This window comes from Brachycentrus maculatus, unplaced genomic scaffold (assembly GCF_059751285.1).
Source record: "Brachycentrus maculatus isolate JH-2025_06_01 unplaced genomic scaffold, ASM5975128v1 h1tg000503l, whole genome shotgun sequence".
Taxonomy (NCBI): Eukaryota; Metazoa; Arthropoda; class Insecta; order Trichoptera; family Brachycentridae; genus Brachycentrus; species Brachycentrus maculatus.
In genome coordinates, this window is record NW_028281249.1 from 124,448 (window position 1) to 138,358 (window position 13,911).

At 36.7% G+C, this 13,911-nt stretch overlaps 1 protein-coding gene across 2 annotated transcripts in view; it reads right to left on the minus strand.

The window, feature by feature from the left end:
• Window positions 1–13,260, minus strand: part of Oga (O-GlcNAcase) — a 29,161-nt gene extending 15,901 nt beyond the window's left edge. Inside the window, exons 1-10 of one of the 2 annotated variants that reach the window (XM_088272518.1) lie at window positions 12,987–13,260; window positions 12,707–12,758; window positions 8,593–8,821; window positions 7,451–7,555; window positions 5,887–6,055; window positions 4,196–4,324; window positions 3,794–3,937; window positions 2,958–3,066; window positions 2,124–2,209; window positions 551–687 (exon numbers count right to left, since the gene is read on the minus strand). In XM_088272518.1, the coding sequence (XP_088128644.1) occupies window positions 551–687; window positions 2,124–2,209; window positions 2,958–3,066; window positions 3,794–3,937; window positions 4,196–4,324; window positions 5,887–6,055; window positions 7,451–7,555; window positions 8,593–8,821; window positions 12,707–12,758; window positions 12,987–13,056 (1,230 nt within the window). In that variant the 5' untranslated portion in view covers window positions 13,057–13,260. Of the gene's footprint in view, window positions 1–550; window positions 697–2,123; window positions 2,210–2,957; window positions 3,067–3,793; window positions 3,938–4,195; window positions 4,325–5,886; window positions 6,056–7,450; window positions 7,556–8,592; window positions 8,822–12,706; window positions 12,759–12,986 lie in introns of both variants that reach the window. The other variant, XM_088272517.1, reaches the window with a different exon arrangement.
• Between the last annotated feature and the right edge of the window lie 651 nt (window positions 13,261–13,911).

Sequence of the window (13,911 nt, forward strand, 5' to 3'; positions counted from 1 at the left end):
CTGCTCTTTTTTCCAATTACATTCGCCTCATAAATTTGTTTTACCGTTCTTTCCTCACTCATTCGTTCTACATGTCCAAACCATCTCGACACACCTTTCATAATTTTATCTATAATGCTTGTCTCAGCTTTGCATTCCTTTCTTATTTCACTATTCGAACATCTGAGTCCTGGTTCCGACCCTAATGTATGGAAGTGAAACACGGAGTTGGCAAAAGAAGGATGAAAGTAGACTGAATGCAGTCGAAATGTGATCTATCAGAAGAATGTGCGACAAAACGATGTATGACAGATGTTCGAAAAAAACTATGTACGATGAAATGAGTAAAATAACTTTTTTTTTTACAAAAATGTTAATATTAGTATATAACCACTAACCGAGATTTTTATGTCTACCGGTAGATTTAAAAATCTCGGTGAGTGGTAATATACTAATATTATTAACATTTTTGTAAAAAAAATGTAAAAATGACTAACCACAAAGTAAATGCTTTAAATATTAATAATATTGAGAATATGAGTAAAATAAGTAAATGCAGATAGGTGCATACCGTTGTGCAGACGTCGGCCAGCGCCTGCAGGTGCGTGGTGTTGAGGGTGGGCACGGCGGGGCTCTGCGTGCTCGTGGCCGTGGGCGCCGTGAGCGACATGCACGTGTTCACCATGGGGATGATGGGCAGGATGGGAACTGCGGCCACTGGGCGTTATTATATCCGCACACATCAATAATACACATATAACTACTCCTAATTCAGACAGGACGATACTAATTCCCCATTTCCATCTGTACAGTGGTTTTTGGCGTCTCTCACACTCTATCAAAAGTAAGCAAATAGAACGCTTATAAGCGTCTCCCATTCTCTACCAATATTATGTTAAAAACGTTTTAAGCGTTTCCTGCAAACAATCTGTATTTCCAATATTCCAGAAATCATTAAAATGTAAATCGCTGATCTGAATGTAAATCCAACAGTGGGTAGTTTGGGTTATTGAATGTTTTGAGAAAAATGGGAGAAAAAAGGAAATTTTGGTTTGAATAAATGTTATTTATTTTACATTTTTATTTAGGTACTGAATGAATTTAGTCCGCCTCCGCCATGTAATGGTCAGCATGCTCGACTACTGTACTTCGATTCCCAGGGGGGCGGCGGGTCAAATAAATATAAGTGATTTTTGCACTCTAATATTTATTCAATATTACCCTGGACTGGTACCTACAGCGGAAGGCTGGATCACCTTTCCTTCACGTGTCAATGATCAAGATAAAACTGCATTTATAATATGCAGTGCCCTATGCACCATCAAGTGAGGATGAAGGTTTGAATGAATTAACCGAATGAATTTAAAACTGTACCATTTTTATTTTAGCTTGAAAAAATCAGTCAAAATCTCAAAAGCATCAATTCCTCAGTGTTCTGGATGACTTCTTCAGCCCAGTTGAAAGCTATGTTGAAAGCTTAATTATACGCATGTATTTAGATTACTTTTTACCTATAATTTGCATGAAACATGTTTAGATGTCACACGACAACAATATGTTAATTTTTGTTTAGCAAAAAAGTAATGTGATAATATACTATTATGCGCGTATGGAGCTCTATGTTGACATTAGCATGGAATCATGAACTTCTGAGATGCTACAAGTGATCACACCATGCTACAAAGCCGTGATTGTTATCCTCACATGAAAAATGTTACATGTTCAAAATGCAAACAAATGACGCCCTGTCTGAATTAGCCATTAAGGTAAAAAATTGTACCTCAATAGAGTTTAAGCTTATTCTTTGATATTAGATCAAACTTCGAACAACACCGTGTTAAATTAGAATCTTGATAAATAAAAATAATACAGGTGTCTCAATTTGAGATGAAGCGTGTATCGTTTTTATCCTAGCAGGCTCGAACAGGGGGAACGAAATCCCCCATATATGGATTTAAACCACTTAACAGTCGTATTTTGGCGAGAAAATTTGTCAGTGCAGGAAATCATCACCAAACAACTCGAAATAGGACTACCCGAACACTGCTCAGGTAAGCCAATAAAGAAAATACATAAATATATTTGGCTCGGGCAAATATAGTTGTTAAATATGATTTTAAAAATAACAACAACAAAAAACTTACTGTTTACTATCGGCTGAGGTTTGACAATAGGACCGGAAGCATTTTTTACTATTGAGAATTCTGGAAGCCATTCAATGACAGCATTTCTATAAAAAAAAATCGTACAAAATTAGCATGGAAGATTAGTAGTTTTATAACCACACCCTCTGACTCTACTAATGTGTAAAGGCAACTAGCCGTAACTCATAAGTTGCGGCTGTTTGGCGTAACACGGCTCAAAGCATTTTTATAACGCCTTTGCTCTATCTCTCTCCTTTACCGAGATATTCATTATCCAAATAGCCGCAAAATTGAATTAATTTCATACACATGTTGGCAAAAAGTATCATTTTAAGTTAACTTTAAACTCGTTTATCTCATAACTGCTGTTTTTAACTTGCGGCTATTTGCCTTTGCACATTAGTCTAGCAAGTTGGTGAATAATAGCATTAACCTTTTCCTTACGATGCTAAAACTTTCACGTGCTATGATATGTATTTTGTACACCATATGAAAATGTGAAAAAAAAACTATATATGTGATATTTCTAAATGTTGCTTTTATTGACCATAGATGAAATTGAAATGTAACCATTTTGCAATGTTAGCTCTGGTAAGTATCTGAAAATGAGAGAGAGAAAAAAACATCGCAAGTAGCCGCCATAGCGTGGCCGGCACAACCGCAACTGAACGGAGATTGGCGGAAACAGCATCGAGCTGCGTGTACAAAAGCATATATATTTAAAGGAATAACCCGCGAAGCCACTGCAGGTAGGATAGTAAGGATAGGGAAGGTAAATGTGAAAAACACATCACAGTTCGAATTGCGGTAATAAAGAAATTTTTGCCATCTCACCTGAGAGCCTGTCGATGGTGGTAGACATGTTTGTTTAGAGTTACAGGTCCATCATCTTCCACCCCTCCCCCTTCTTTTTCTAATTTAATATCAGCGGCAACACTGTCTACTGAAAAATAAACAATACTATTAATCGATGTTGGTATCACTGACGTAAGTGACGATCATAAGCGGATAAACTAAAACTAACTAACCATCACGCCGCTTCCCCGCAGGGATAGGCAGAGAGAATAGAATGCCACACCACTCTGTCCTTGCAAACATTCTTCGACTCTTCCACGTTCATGCATTTCTTAATACATACCTGCCGATTGTTTTGGCTCCTAACCTGACTTAGGTAACACTTTCAAGTATTTGGTATACTTGACCGTGCCAAGTTTTTCTTGGTCTTCCTCTGCTCCTTTTTCCAATTACATTTGCCTCATAAATTTGTTTTACCGTTCTTTCCTCACTCATTCGTTCTACATGTCCAAACCATCTCAACACACCTTTCTTAATTTTATCGATAATGCTTGTCTCAGCTTTGCATTCCTTCCTTATTTCACTATTCGAACATCTGAGTCCTGGTTCCGACCCTAATGTATGGAAGTGAAACACGGAGTTGGCAAAAGAAGGATGAAAGTAGACTGAATGCAGTCGAAATGCGATCTCTGTGCGACAAAACAATGTATGATAGATGTTCGAAAAAAACTATATACATACGATGAAATGTCCCTTTTGTGCGACAAAACGATGTATGTTTTGTAATCGGATGCCCTTAAAAAAATGATACTGCTGTGCAGACGCGATTCTAAGTTTAGGGAGAGAGATCCACACAGGAGATGGGCGGGACTTACTGTTGGATGAGACATCCACACTGCAGTTAGCCCAGTGAGCTAGCGTCCGGATGGGGACCGTGTTGGCGTTGTATTCGCAGTTAGGGTTGGACAATACGCCCCTCAGCAGCGGTATCAGCTCCGGAGATCGACCCGTGTAGGGACCTGAAAAAGGGTACATATTTATTAATTAACTAGAGTTAATGAAATAGGCAAACGACTATGAATTCCTTGTTCTTGTCCATGGACTACATAATGTTAAATTTAGCCCGCTCGAACAGGGGGATTAAAATCCCCCATATGTGATTTAAGTTTTGTACTGACATTTCTTGGTGGTGACATTTTTTTTTGCTTTTTTTTACTTATTTGTGTAAAGTAGTAAAGAATTAAATTATTTGTGTATTTTTATTATATTTTTTTTACCTAGGAACATTCTCTTCTGATCGTAGTCATTGGCGTGTAGATTATCCCAAATGACAGGTGGTCTTCTCAATACTGTGGTGATTTCCTCTATGCAAGCCGCAGTCAGTACTTTGGATACCACTTTAGGACCTGAGAGATATCATGAACATAAACAAACAGCCAAAAAATAATAAAAATGGAATTTTAACCCTTTCCAAGCCATAATTTAAAAAAAAAATCCATCAGGTCCACAATAGATTTACAGCATTATAGGGTAAAACAATACATCCAAGTTTCTTTTTAATAAAACTACCCTTGTGTTAAAAAAATATTTTTATTTTGAATGTATACAATCTTGTCTCTTATTATTACATTTTATAGACATCTAATGTATGATATCGGTGAAAACAGTCATCGATGTAAAGGCCGGGCTTTCTCTCGTAAGTGACGTAAATCAGGTTTCTTTCCTACCTCCAGGAATTTTTCGTTGAGCTTAGCATTTTTCCATACACGTGGGCTATTGTGGATGGAATCGTCATCACTGTTGCTCACATGCGCGCGGGTCGAGTGTAACTGATGCCGGTAGCCGGACATCCGAGTGACGGGTACCGAGCCAGCCCCCAAAACAAACCTTTTGTATCATTCCCAGGTAGAAAGTTACACATTCTAGTGTTTATAAAAATCATTGAATCCTCGTCCCAGTATACCGCACACTAAATACGAGTGAGAAAAAAATATGTTTGCTTGTATTTTAACACTAAACTGATGAAGAAAAAAATATCGAATGACATTCGGCATAGGACTCACCGGAATAAAGTCAATGTCGAATGACATTCGGCATAGGACTCACCGGAATAAAGTCAATGTCGAATGACATTCGGCATAGGACTCACCGGAATAAAGTCAATGTCGAATGACATTCGGCATAGGACTCACCGGAATAAAGTCAATGTCGAATGACATTCGGCATAGGACTCACCGGAATAAAGTCAATGTCGAATGACATTCCACATAGGACCGGAAAGGGTTAAAGAATTTTAAATAGATATTTCCAATGTGCATATCTCGGGATAGTTTTAATACTGTGAGCTGAAAAAGGTAGCATTGAAATTACAAATTTCAAGATGTCAGAATCCATCATTTGAAAACCTATAATATTATTACGTTAAAATGACATATGCCATTTGTTTCCCAGATTCACCATCCATCGTGGAAAAAGCGGAAAAGTACTGTAAAAATCAGTTAGGGTAGGCGCCGCTCATGCGTCTATAAAGAGCACACCTCTGCCCATTTTTTTGGTGTTTACCTAGCCGGTTCATACATGGGGATCGAAATCCCCCAAATATGAATTTTAATTCTATAACTTTAGTATTAGAATAGCTGCTTACTCCATACTTTTTGTAATTCAAAAAATTATAATAAAGAGAATTTTCCCTTTTTTATTTTGATAATTTGAAGTCGTTAAGTGTTTCTAAATATTGTTTTTGATAAAAATCACAATCAGTTGGGTCCTTTGGTACCCCGTTTCGGAATCCGTGTAATTTTTAAATGATCAGTACGGGAAAGGTTGATTGATTATATTTTTGCCGAGACTGGGATATTTCAATAATTTTTTTTATCAATATTAGGTACATTTTCTAATAACTAGGGTCGACTGTGTCGTGAGAAAAACGCGATAAAGTAGAGAGAAAAGGTTGCAAGTTGGGACTCACCAGTCCACATGATGTCGATGTCCTTGGACAGCTTGGCTCCGAGGGTAGTCAGGTACTCGGAGCTGGAGACGGTCGGCACGGCCCGGGTGCCGCAGTACTGGGTCGGGCACAGCAAGAACCTGACGGCACTGCCGCCCAAGTGCTGCTGGACTTCATTCGTTACAGACACCTTCAAAATAAAAAAAATATATATAATCAAAATGTGCGGCGCTCGCAGGCGTACGAGATCCACGGTCTTCATAAAGTTAAGAGTTTTATAGAAGAGTGAATCTTCTTCTTCATGTTGTGGCGACACACAACATAATCGAACGAACGAACATAATCGAACACGCACGCAAGAAATGCAGAACGAAGCCGAGCCCGGTCCGAACAAACACCAGAGCGTCACATTCCGTTGCCGCTCGTCCAGTGATCGACACGCCCTTCTCCAGCCGCGCTTACATTAGAATCATGCGATTACATTAAATACTTCTTGACTGTTATTTCTTAGAACCAAATAAATCTGTGTTAAAATTAATCCGCTTTCATCTTGCTTCCCTTCTGTTAATTTAAATAGGTACATATTCAACTAGAACCTATAATGTATTGACACTACGCTGAATACAACGCGGTGTAAAAATTTCAAAGCAATTGGTGAATAACTTGTTACACGTGTGTAAAGTGATCACTTAAACCAGCCTATGACGGTCGTCAGTCCCGTAAATGCCCAGACTTCCATATTCTTCTTCATCTTTGATGAGATGTCAAAAAAAAACTGTTAATCTTATTTGTAAACCTAAAAACATACGCCGATTTCCAAGTAAGTTGAGCATTTATTCTTTTCATTTATCCATTCATTAATCAATTGCAACCTCTGAGGAGTTAGTGGACGTGTGTGCCTGTGACCAGCGCCATTGGGCCAACAACGTCGTCCACACTGGTCTCAAGTAACACATCAAAGTTCAAGTAGCCCTGTATCTTCCGAATGGGTCTATTCAAAGATTTATAATTTTTTATTCCATCCAACTACAATATTGATAACACAACTTGGCCTGGGCAACGAATGGACATTGTCTTACCATTAAGTATATTAAAAATTATGTAATTTTATGTGTCATAAAAAATAGTGTATTTTTTAACGATATATTTGATATTATAATATTAATGTTTAGAAATTAAGATTATGTAAGTCATAAAGGTAGTCGAGAAGAACAAAGAGACGCAGTTCAGTAAGCTTTAAATGTTACAAATACTGTCCCCACCCCATGCAACGCCTTTAAAATTGTATATAAGAGGTGGCGGACAAATTTTTGTGTGCTCAGATTAAATAATATTCAAAACGTGTACATATACGCCGCGCTCGCTCTGTTTTTATATTGGTGTCGCTTTGTTCTTCTCGCCCCCTGTGTTTTGTAATTTTCGATATATTTGTGACCCTATGTTCTTATAACTTTGTGAATTTTTACTAAATAAAAGATTGTCTTCATTTGCCCGTTTCCGTCTTCCTAATCAAAAGTGTTCCAGTACCATTACCAGTAACAAGCCCCGTTCTACGGTACTTATTGATTTACATTTGTGATGTTACCTGTGCATGTGCAAAACTCTGGAAGATTTCTTTATCGGCTTCGCTCATTTCCGGCTCGATGTCGTCAAACAGGAGGGCAAACGCTGTGCAACCGAACTGGGAAACCTACAAATAAATAACCAATAAATTTATGAGGTTGGTAATAGAAGCGGAGCAAGACCAAGGAAAACTTGGCACGATCAAGTATTCGAAATACTTGAAAGTGGCGAGGTGAGGAGTCGGAATAATCGGCAGGTATGATGAGGTTTGAAAGTTGTCCTATTGCATTCCAGGATCTAATACGGAAGCATCTAGGCTTCCTGACAGACCTTATCTTGCAAAGCAATTTTTTGTTTTATGAATTCTTCTTCTTCTCTAACCCTTATCCGCACCCAATGGTGCATAGGGCACTGCATCATAGCAACGCAGTGTTATCTCAATCGTTAATTGCGTGAAGGCAAGGTGATTAGCCCTGCGCTTCTTGCTTCTTCCAGGGTGATATTAAATAAATATGAGAGTGAAAATCGGCCATATTTATTTTGACCCCCCTGGGAATCGAACCCGGGACCTCCGGCACGGTAGCCAAACGCGCTGACCACTGCGCTACGGAGTGAATTAAATTGGGAAAATTATAGAAAATGTGGAAAAAACTGTATCCTGATTTTATTTATTTATTTAAACTTCATGTACAGAAAATAAATCAGTACATTGCGGGCTTATTGCTAAAAAGCAATATCTTTCAACCAAAAAAACCGGCTTGTGATATTGATCAAAGTGTTTGATACCATATTCATGCATTTCCTTATACGCACCCGCCGATTGTTTCGACTCCTAACCTGACCGCTTTCAAGTATTTGGCATACCTTTTCTCACTCATTCTTTTCTCACTCATTCGTTCTACATGTCCAAACCATCTCAACACACCTTTGTTAATTTTATCAATAATGCTTGTCTCAGCTTTGCATTCCTTCCTTATTTCACTATTCGAACATCTATCATACATTATTTTGTTGCACATTCATCTGAGAGATCGCATTTTGACTGCATTCAGTCTACTTTCATCCTTATTTTGCTAACTCCATGTTTCACTTCCATACATTAGGGTCGGAACCAGGATTTTAATTTTGTGCTAATTTCCTCTAAGATATTTAAATAAAGATTACTTGTTCTAATTTCCTCTTGAGTGTTGCCACTTCTTTCTGATTGCTGTAGGTGATGTCCAATCCCGGAGAGAGGGCGTAGTAGAACGTGACTCCCTGGGCTCGCGCCGCGCTGATCAGCCCGGTGAGGTGCTCCGCCTCTTCCACCGTGTACAGCTCTCGCCAGTAGGCGCGGTGCTTGTAGTCGTCTTTCGGCGCGTACACGTACGAATCCATGCCCCATCTCTTCATTCTATAAAAAAAACAACAACACTTGGGTCTATGAGATAAGTATAATTTTGATAAGATTATTTTTCTGCACCAAATTAATCTGTTTTTATATATCTAATAACACTGGCCAACAATTTACAACTTTTATTTTGTAACTTGCATGAAAATACCTGATCTCTATGCACTTTGCATAGCTGAATTCATAAACGAAAGCAAAAAAAAATGTAGCATGTCAGATTTTTTAGTTATGGATATTTTTAATTCTGATATTGGCTAAAGTTTATCTTATTATTTATGTATAAATATATATATATATATAAACATATAATGCTATCGTATTCAATATTAACAAGTTCATATTTTTCCACTGTTACTGCATAATTATCATTACTTTTTTTGAAGACCTTAGACTAAAACATGCCTAGAGACCGACCACTATTACAGTTTCAACGTATGGGCTCCATACAAACAATAATATGACTGTTACATCAAAACTTGACATGATACGTATAAAAACAATTACGCAACACAACATTTTTGAGATTTTTTTTTTTGAATATAAGAATTTTCCAATAGTTTGATAATGGTTGGGACCATTCTCTGCAAGCTCGCATAGTGACCATCTCCACCATGTTGGACTTCCTCATCAATAATGTATGTTCTTGGAGGCAAGTTGATTTACAAAAGGCAAGAAGGTGAGCTTGGAATAGGAACCTATTATACAAATGCAAATAGGGAGCACAATTGAAAAACGGGGGGTCAGCGGAAATTGCGCCGCATTCGTAATGATTTGATGAGCAGTGATTGATCTCAGCTGTCAAGTATGCCCGATATTTAAATTGCAAATTTTGTTTACGAATAATGCGGTATTATCAAGATCCTTAGTATTTATGTTCTATGTAAAATTCTCCATCAAAATTCTTAACATTTTCAATTCTCACTGTTTCCAGTACACCTCCGGGTGTTATTCAACACTATAACGATAGATATTATCATGTAAATATATTTATCTCACGTATACGCTGTGCGTCAAAATGTACCCGCTAGGAAAAAAGGGAAGTGACCTGTTATCTTCTTCTTCTTCTAAGCTTTTTTTTTTTGGCAAAGAACCCAAAATTGAGTGACACATGCCACAAACAACTGGTATTTTTTATTATTATGCTGTAAATTAACATTTTGGAAGGAAAGACATAGAAAGGAGAGTGAATGCTGGGAACAGAGTGAATGGTGCACTAAAATCAGTTTTAGCAAATAAAAATCTATCAGCGGAAGCTAAACTGGCAGTACACAATGGAGTTCTGGTTCCAACCCTTATGTACGGAAGCGAAGCATGGAGTTGGCAAAAGAAGGATGAAAGCAGACTGAATGCAGTCAAATGCGATCCCTCAGACGAATGTGTGGCAAAACGATGTTTGATAGATGTTCGAATGATGAAATAAGGAAAGAATGTAAGGCTGAGATAAGCATTATCGATAAAATTAAGAAAGGTGTGTTGAGATGGTTTGGACATGTGGAGCGTATGAGTGAAGAAAGAACGGTTAAACAAATTTATGGAGCGAATGTAGTTGGAAAAAGAAGCAGAGGACGACCGAGGAAAACTTGGCACAATCAGGTATGTCAAATACTTGAAAGCGGCCGGGTCAGGAGTCGTAATAATCGTCGGGTATGTATGAGGAGATGCATGAATGTAGAAGAGGCAAAGAATGTTTGCAAAGACAGAGTGGTGTGGCGTTCGATTCTCTCTGCCTACCCCTGCGGAGAAACGGCATGATGGTTAGTTAGTTAGTTAGTTAAATTAACATTTTTAAAAAAATGATTAAAATAATAAAAATATTATAAAGATGATGGAATGAAGGTCCAAACGATATTTGTTGTCATGTTGTCTTATAACATATTTACAAATTATCGATTTTACACATTGTTGTATTTACATACATGCAAATGATGCATTTTGATTTAAATAGTGGTCTACTCACACAAATCAATTTCCATATGTATTTACCAATATTGAACTGATATAAATCACTATTACACACTAAATAAAAACATTTATAGAAGCATAAAATTAAATATACAGAAATAAATCCAACAAAATCAAAGAAATTGATTGGTTAATTGATTGTTTGATCGATTGTTTGGTAAAAGTAACTTTAAAAGTATTTCGCAATAAAACCTACACTCATAAAATTATTAAATAAAATGAAACCATTTGCAAGAACACCTTTTAATAGTTGGATAATGGAGGTGATTAGACGTAAAATAGATAGTGTCACGTCATCCATGATCGCATGAATCATTGATAGACAAATAACCAACAAACAATTTATTAAATAAATTGTTTATTCAATTAGTTCTTAACACGTTGTCGGCGGGACACGGCATTTGCCGTTTTTCACGGACTGTCGGTCAACTGCGGGACACGGCAAATGCCGTTTTTGTCGACTGTCGGTTATCGGCGGGAAACGGCAATATATGGGCTTGTTATCAGCGTGAAATAAAACGCGTTGAAGGGTAAATTGCTACCTGGGTGCTAGGCGACAGTCTGTTGACGTTATTTGAGATGCCTTGTCCGGATTGGCTAGTGTGTTGCTTGTAAAGGTATCGCCAGAAATCTAGAGTTTTTATGCGATCTCAATCTCCAGTTTAGTTAGAGTCATTTCACGTATTGGACTATTTTTCATACCGCTCGCACTGTTTTGTTTACTGTTTGGTATTTTATTATTTGAATATATTAGCTTGTATAGGGAATGATACCTCGGAGGAGAAGACTATTTTTTAGAGTTTACAATGCTTCTAAAATTGTGAAATACGGAAGGAGAAGACTATTTTTTAGAGTTTACAATGCTTCTAAAATTGTGAAATACGGAATACTTAATTAAAAATTATGATTAAAATTTATTTTTGATGATCAAATGTCATATATGATTTCGTTGAAAATTTTGATCGAAAATATTATTTGGTTTAGAAATTGTGTCAATTTTAAGAAAGCGATATATTTTTGCGCTAATCGCGAAAAACGTCCGCTATAGGCTAGAGTCTGTTGTTCGAAGCGCCCGACTACAATGTGTTAATATTATTTTTGTGGCGTGATATATGAATACCTAGCTCGGTAGCCTGGAAGGAAAGAGAGGGAGAGGAAGATCCCCACGCAATGGACCGATGGAGTTAAGGCAGTAGCAGGCACCTCGGTGGTTGAAGCGCTACATGCAGCGCAGTCAAGGGATAACTGGAGAAGAGTCATTGCTTCCACAATGGTCACAACCCTTAGCAATGAGGAATAAGACGGAGAAGAAGAGGCTCTCTTAGACAGGTTGAAGCCCGGGATGCTCAGACTTCCATCTTCTTTCATAAAAATGGGAAGAATGATACATGTTTCATATCAAGTTGAGACACCTTTAACCTTTCCGGGAGTACAATAATTGACGTTGGACTTTCTATGGGGAGTGGGTTCTTTTTACATGACTTTTTTAAATGATTTTTTTCCACTAAAGCTGTGTATTATGAACATAGAAATTATATGAAAATAATTTTACTAAGAAAATATATGTGGCGAATGTGAGAGGGAAAACAGAATGAGGATGATTGAAAAAGACTTGGCACGATCAGATCTATCAGAGCCTTAAATCTGGCGGTGTTAAAAGTCTGCGTAATCGGAGGGCATGTATGACTAGATGTATGGATGTGAAGGAGGCGAGGAGTGTATGTCAGGACAGAAGAATGTGGCATTTCATTCTTTCTGCCTACCCCTGCGGGGAAACGGCGTGATGGTAGTAGTAGTTGAATTCTAGCTCCTGCATAGCAAATAGATTGAAAATTGGAATTTAAGCCATAGGTGTCGGTCAGTAATTTAATAGAGTAGAATTATTTATTTGTGTTTTTAACATTAGAATAATAATAAATAACTTACTTTTGAAACAGCTCCTTCCTTTGTTCCGTTGTCCATGGTCTTCCATAAAATCCTATAATAATTATATTGACATATAAAGATAAACATTTTACAAAAAAATCACATAAGATGTTTTTTAATACATTGAGTTTTAATGTGAAACAAAAAACTATTTACTGAAGTCAGAATTTGGTAAACATTGAATAATTCAGTAAGTAGTAGAATATAAGAAGCCTGATTAGCGTCTAACAATGAATGCTAAGTATAGAATACTTTTTTAGAAATAAGGATAAAAGTATACCTTCTACGACACCGCAAATAAAATTACAGCTCTTTACGGCGGAGACGGCATCCGTCGAATCGACTGCCATGGCCGAAATATGTCAAATAGTTGGGTTATACAGTTACGTCAATAAAGCGTTATAACTATTAAACAGCAAAAAGGAGCGTATATTTGTTGATTTATTGTAATACAATAATACTACATATCCGTATACCGTCGCACCGCGAACTGGAACTATTTCTTTGCAAGTGTATAAACTGGCACAAACTCACGAAATGTCAAAAACAAAATGAGGATAAATATTTTTTTATACTAGCAACCCAACAATAAGATGCGTCTACACAAGGTTTTTTTTGTGGAAAAAAGTACTTACTTTAAATAATATTTTATTTACGTTTTGAGAAAATAAAAGAGAGATTGAAAATTACTATTTTCCCCTAAAAAGTGAAAATGTTATAATATTGCTTTTGTTATCAAAAAAGCTGGTGATTTATCATTATCTGTCAATATTTCAATGTAACAATTTGTAAATACTTTTATAATTATATTAATCGAATAAATTATACCGCCGCAATTCTAACTTGTGTGTAAAATGGTCAAAAATGGAACTTAGTCATTTTTTTATAGTTATTCGCATGGTCAAAATATATCTGCATCAAAAACTTAATAATTCAATATATGAGTTTGTCGATGTGTGACATAATACCTTTATCCATTGGATGTCTTCATTATATTGTGTAATTTATTGAATTAAAAATAATAACCATTTTCTAATGATCATTCGATTATAAAAATTTACAAAATAAAATGGTTTTGTTGTGTTATCATATGCCATAACACACGAAATATTTAATTAATCGTCAACTTACAAACATACTTGGGATATATATACTGAAATAAGTTCTAACGTCTCTAAATGAGTTTATTGTATTGATGGGTACAA